We start from the raw sequence: 6472 nt of genomic DNA, 5'->3' as shown, positions 1-6472 counted from the left end.
CAATAGTCTTCGTTAGACTTAACATCGACGAAAATTCAACGCGAAACGACACGAAACGGAGAAAAATTTCAACATAAAATAAGAAATTAATTATCTTCTCAATAAACTTTATTCTAAAATCACTTTAAAATACTTAAAATTGTCATCAAACTTTTTTTTTGGCAAATTTTCAATCGAAATTTCTTAAACAAAATTTATATCAGCTGATTAATGATATTCAAGATGAACTTCATAATCTTCTTCCCAAGCAAATGTTACTCTGCATTTATTGCAATAGTAAGACGAATTAACTAATGGTTCGTGCATTGTTTTGTGTTCTTCTAAAGCCTTATGACTACAGAACACTTGATAACATATAATGCAATTAAATGGGTATAGATCGTGCATTGCACGATGAGCATCCAGGTTTGCTTTCGTTTGAAATTGACTATGACACACAAGACAAATCAATGGTCTGTATTCAGAATGAGTGGAAAGATGCTGAATGAAATGATTTTGTTGTTCGTAACGACGATCGCTGGAATAATCGCTGGAAATTACATTTGAATAACCCGTTGTATTGTTACTCGTTTCCATTCCAGAAAGGAAATTTTGATGAAGTGTTTCACACTGGTGTAGTTTCTGCCTCAAATGTCTTCTGCAATGACAATCTAATACCCATTCTTCAGGAAAACATATATTACATATTTTGCATTTGTAGATTGTTCTTCCAGTGTAGAGATTTTGATGATAAGTTAAAGAGCATTTGAACCTGAAACGTTTATTGCATATTCTGCACTCGTAGGGTTTTTCTCCTGTGTGAATTTTAATATGACGATTGAAATTGCTCTTCGAAGCAAAACATTTATCACATGTTTGGCATTTGTAGGGTTTTTCTCCTTTGTGGATTCTGAGATGAGAATTCAAATTGCTCTTCGAAGCAAAACATTTATCACATGTTTCACATTTGTAGGGTTTCTCTCCTGTGTGGGTTTTGATATGATATGATAAACCCTGTTTTCTAGTAAACGATTTATCACAAATTTCACATTTGTAGGTCATTGTACTATCTCTGTCTACCAATACCTACAAAGGAAACAGTGCATTTTAGTGCTATTCATTTATATTGCGATTTTTCCTTAAATTACAGTTAATAACTACACATACTGATAGTAATTTACATGTTTCAACGTACAATTTATCATGTTGACAATTCCCTACATTAAGAGTTATTTTTCAAAATAAACAGATAATAATTCCCATATTCAATACTGTAATTTTATATTGTAAAATGTGGATTTTTGTGTATAAAAGTGAATTTGAAAGTAGATGCAACTTACGTTATGGTATAGTGACAGACTGCTGCCATTTTGATTTTTTTTCTGAAATTTGTGGAACACGTATCTTCATTTTAAATGTAAATCGTTTCACATTTTTGCTCACAGAGCCATGTAATGTGTAGCGAACAATTTTGATAACTAAATTTTTTGTGAAGTCCTTTTTCGCATCCTTTGAATAGCATGTACACAAATTTTGACTTATTTGTTGGAGCTACAACGTACACAGAATACCACATTTTTAATGATGATTGAAGGATGTGATTGTACCTTTCCCCGGATTCATATACTTTCAAAGGTGACACATTCAGATGAGCCTAACGACCAAAATTTCTCTATTGAACGTAGAACTTAACATTACCAAAGATGCAAGAAAAAGGGAGGACCCCCCCGAATAAAAGAAAAATCGATGACAACAAAGACAGTTTGCAGTCTCGAGTTAGTTGGTCAGTTAAGGTTCGCTATCTCGTTAGTCACCAATTTCGACCCTCTTGGATAGTTCTGCAGTTCCACTATTTGGGACATCGGACAAATTATTCCCGGATTTACATCTACTTAGCTGCAAAAGCTATCCCCCATCTAGAGACACATTACAAACGCTTTGCAAATCTATAAAATCTTTGGAACATCTCCAACGCCATCCATTACCCCTCTTGAAGTCCCTAGGATAAAGTTCAACTCTGAAAATTCTAAGGTATTTATCAACTTCGCATCTGATTGTAAACTGTCTCTCGGTTAGGGATCCGATACGAATTAACTGAGAACTATACGGATATGCTATTTAAATTAATTTATTACGTCTAGCTATCCTATCGTGTTTTGTCTTGTGTTATTATAAGCCTATATTTTTGGATGTATTTCCTCCAACTCCCCCAGAATAATTTCCAAGATGCAGAGCCAAGATGATCGGAAAGAAAATAAGCATAATCGTTTTCCAAGTGCTCCGGAAGCTAAATGTTCAAAGATAGAGCATTACTTTAAGGGGCAATCTACTTCGAACATTGATAAAGAAGGAATGTTATCCTTACGACAGTGTTTAGAATCACAGTTAGTGCTGCAGTTGAAGTGTATCGAAGATAACTTGGCTAATTTGGAATTGACTAAACAATTAACTTTGTCCTTAGTAAAAAAACTGAACAACGCCCTTTCTAAATTGTTTTTGCGTTTAATAAGTTAAAACAACACAATTAATTTCATTTGGATGATGTTGGCGACACTCCTTCGCATACAATATACAGGTCAATGCTTCCAAAAGGAGCTATTTAATGTCGTTTAATGAACCAGGAATGTATAGTAAACTTATTGTGTAAGGAATTGGACGCAATTAATTTATGAGGGCAAAATATTGTTGGTATTTCCCAGGGGTAATTCCTGACTAAAATTTTTTGGCATGCTAAAACTTATAAGAATAATAGGCCCATCTCCAGCACTAAAAAATAGGCAGAAACGTCATATGATGTGAATGAAAAAGTATGGACTATTATAAAGCCCCTATACCTGCACATGAAATATATTAGAATGAAAAAGTATTAAAAATTTATGATAATAATTCAATTTTTGTAGGGCCTTGACACTTGGAATCCCAAGACGTAAATCCTATTAGTCCTTATATAGATCCGCCGCTGTTTATACGAGACAAAGATTTTTTCTGAATACAGGTATTAACATGTTAAAAATGTAATTGCATTTGTATATGCATATTTATATTAAACTACGTAAAAGTTTAATAAATTTTAATTTATAATTTGTATATATAAATATTTTTTTAGAATTTAATTCTACTGATATTTATGGGTTTATATGCGTCAGTTTCTTTAATCTACTACTAATTTGCTGAACGAGAAATCGATCAAGTGTACAAATTAACAGTAAATTTGTTTCCAAATGAGATTTTAAATAACAAACTTCTTTTAAAGCTTTCTGATTGATGGAAAATAATAAACAAATCTAAACTACATTCGAGATTTTTTAAACTGTACAACAATGCTTTCATTATACAGCATGTAAAGTTTCAATTCTCAGACAATCCACTACTGGCCGAATGCATAAACCACTGAACAGTCACGGGTTCGTACCTGACCAACAAGCTGACCAAGTGCAATTTTCCAGGTGTTTTTACGTAACTAACACATAAATAGGAGACATTTTGCCAGTGAAAGTCCTCCCAGGAGGAATCCATGTTGCATGGCCATATTAGACCATTGTCTATTAATGTTTGATGGAATATGGCATGCAACACGTGGGCTATCTGACAAGGTTGGATTAATAGACAATTGTGTAATAAGACGACTGTTATGACAAATCTATGTAAAAGTGGATCGAGTAATCCATAAAGATGTCAGTTACATCTTTTTGTATCATTTGATACTCCAATCTGTTGACTAGTATGTTGTATACGACATTAAAAAATTTAATTAATAATTAATATTCTTGCCCCCGAAAATAAAAACTAAACAATGTTATACAATAATGTTACAGAAATAAATTTCTTACAATTCCTTTGCTCGGCCGTTATTATTTGCAATAAAACTATAATTATTCTTTCAGGAATTCTCTATATATTAAGTAACAGTAAATACTTCAGAGATAATTAAATGGAACTATAAAAGATTAGAAGTGACAGAATGTCAATTGAAATACTGTATAAAGCTCATACAACTGGATGAAACTCAAATAAACACTCTAACACCAAAATTCCAGCAGCAAACAAAAAAAAAAAGTATTTTCAATTGTCTTAAATGGTCGTCATTAGGTTTTAATTTAGAAAATTCGATGTAATTAGGATCCCATTCGAATTTTCTAATTTATAAAACCTGATGATGACACTTTAAGATAATTTAAAAACGTTTGTTTGTTTATTTAAAAAAATATTCTTCTAGATTTCTGATGTGTAGTGTACAGTCGACCCCCCCTATAACACGGGTTCCTATAATTCGGATTCTTATATGACGGCGCCAAAATTTCGACAGTATTCGTAAAAACACGCTAAAAAACTCGTATAATTCGGTAAAAACATCATCGCCGACTCGTGTCGCGACAGGATTGGTCGAATCTAGACCAATAGCGGATATTGTACAAACCGTTGAGTTTAAACGAATAGCGGACCTACTAAAACCATTTATTATTTAACGGCCATAAAAATTATATTTATATTAATGATGTCTTCAAAGTTCAGCGAATTTTTCGCAAAAAAAAATAATTTATCAGGAAGCACGCGAGAGCCATTCGATGACAATCTCCACGACGAAAACAAGCTTAAGCAATGGCATCGTCGAACGGTGCACACTCGGTAAGTAATCTTACGATTTTTTGTTTATAGCATAGTTTATATGGATTATTCCCAAAAAATTATATGTATTTTGGAAATGTTGAGTCGAATTAGTCTAGAATCGATTAATTTTATGGAAGGAAACCTTTCAAACAGCCGTTGTCCGTAAACTGCATACGTGCCGGGCTGTGATTGGCTCATGTATTCAAGGACTCTTAGAACATCAATTTCATAAAGAACTGAACGTATCTACCGTGTTATAGGGGAGGAGGTCGACTGTATTTTACTTTGTTAATGGAAATATTATTCATTTGTATCCAATGAATAAAAACATGCCAATATTATTAATTTAAAAAATTCAGTTATAAAACGTAAGACTAGTGAAACCTTACATCTTTTTTCTTTCCCAATATCCTGAGGAGGAATTAAGAAAAATTTAATCCGAAATGCATTGCAGTTTATAAAAGAAAATAATAAAACAGTTGTGCTTTTTAAAAAACTTTAACTTTGATATAATGTGACACTACCTTCAATATCATCCAATTTACTGTTAGAAAACTATAATTTTGGAATCAAAATCTAAAAATTGGTATTCTAATTGGCGCAGGTAAACATATCACGCTTGGAAAAACACAACTCAACAGAACTGACTATACTTTTGTCTTGTGTTATAAATTATTAGGTAAAATTTTGATATATATGGCCTAGCCCAAGTACACCTAAGGAAAATTAATCCATTATAATTGGGTAGCGAGTAGGACTAATCAGCACTGTCATCATTTGCAGTCAAGTGATCAGCAAGAATAGAGCCAAAGAGTGGGATTTAACACTTAAAATCAGCAAAAAGCTTCAGGAAAAAGAATCTATGCAATATGTATTGAAAACATAAACTACCGATAACGATATTCATTTGCATTGCAGCTACAAACTGTTTGGAAAAATGAATCCGATCTTACAGAACAAATTAAATTTGATCGTATTTTAGATAGTTCCACAGACAGCAAAATCAACACTTTAAAACACTTTATTTGAAAATCAATATTGACTTTGAAATAGTCACAGCGTTGTTATACATCTGGTTATAAATGAAATTGACGGAGAAATTTGCATAATCAGAACTCGCATGGCTTGTGTTTCAGAATCAATTGGAAGAATTAAGCTTAAGAATCAAGATGGGTATACCTCTGGATAATCTGTGGCTCTCTATTGGCACAGTCCATAAATATTTACTTAATTAAATAACGAACGTTAATATACTAATAATGTGTTTATATGTAAATAATCTAAATATGCCAGCAGCTAGCATTTTCACATGATAATAGTCTTTTATAAAGACAATTAATTCGTTTCATTTCTATCAATATATAGACAGTAACTACTATTTAATTTATAAACAACCAAATAGCATGTGTATTTATTGCTCATTTTTATATATCTTTTGCATTAGATGTGTTATTGACACAGGATTTAACTATTCTTGTATTCTTTATACTCGTCTTTACTTGCGCTTGTTCAGACAATGTGCCATTCATATCCTACATGATTATTTTTAATATCCACCAACAATACGAATTTTATCGTACAATATTCAACACACAAACTACCGAATTCGTATAAAGCAACATAAACACTGACATTTAATACTTTGAGGTGTAATGAAAAATAATTATGTAACTGGAATGTATCATATAACTACGTGCATTAACTACGGTAAATATTATAATCTTACCTTTTGTAGTAAATCCTCGATTATGTCTGCTGCATTCATCGACAGTCGCATAGGATACTGCAACGACGTTTTGAACAACTGAAAAGACATTGTTACATTAATATACATATTAATTCATTATTATACATAATATAATTTATGCAAGAAATCATGGTACTG

General features: G+C 32.0%; 1 protein-coding gene across 1 annotated transcript; it reads right to left on the bottom strand.

The window, feature by feature from the left end:
- Positions 1-100: 100 nt before the first annotated feature.
- On the bottom strand, positions 101-1048 carry LOC111628183 (zinc finger protein 595-like). The gene has a single exon (XM_023371927.1). The coding sequence runs from the start codon at positions 1039-1041 to the stop codon at positions 208-210; it is 834 nt and encodes a 277-aa protein (XP_023227695.1). The 5' UTR covers positions 1042-1048; the 3' UTR covers positions 101-207.
- Between the last annotated feature and the right edge of the window lie 5424 nt (positions 1049-6472).

This window comes from Centruroides sculpturatus, unplaced genomic scaffold, assembly GCF_000671375.1.
Source record: "Centruroides sculpturatus isolate CEXI.00-Female unplaced genomic scaffold, Cexi_2.0 scaffold503, whole genome shotgun sequence".
Taxonomy (NCBI): Eukaryota; Metazoa; Arthropoda; class Arachnida; order Scorpiones; family Buthidae; genus Centruroides; species Centruroides sculpturatus.
The sequence above is the reverse complement of the archived record's forward strand: the minus strand, read 5'-3'. Positions and strand labels throughout refer to the sequence as shown.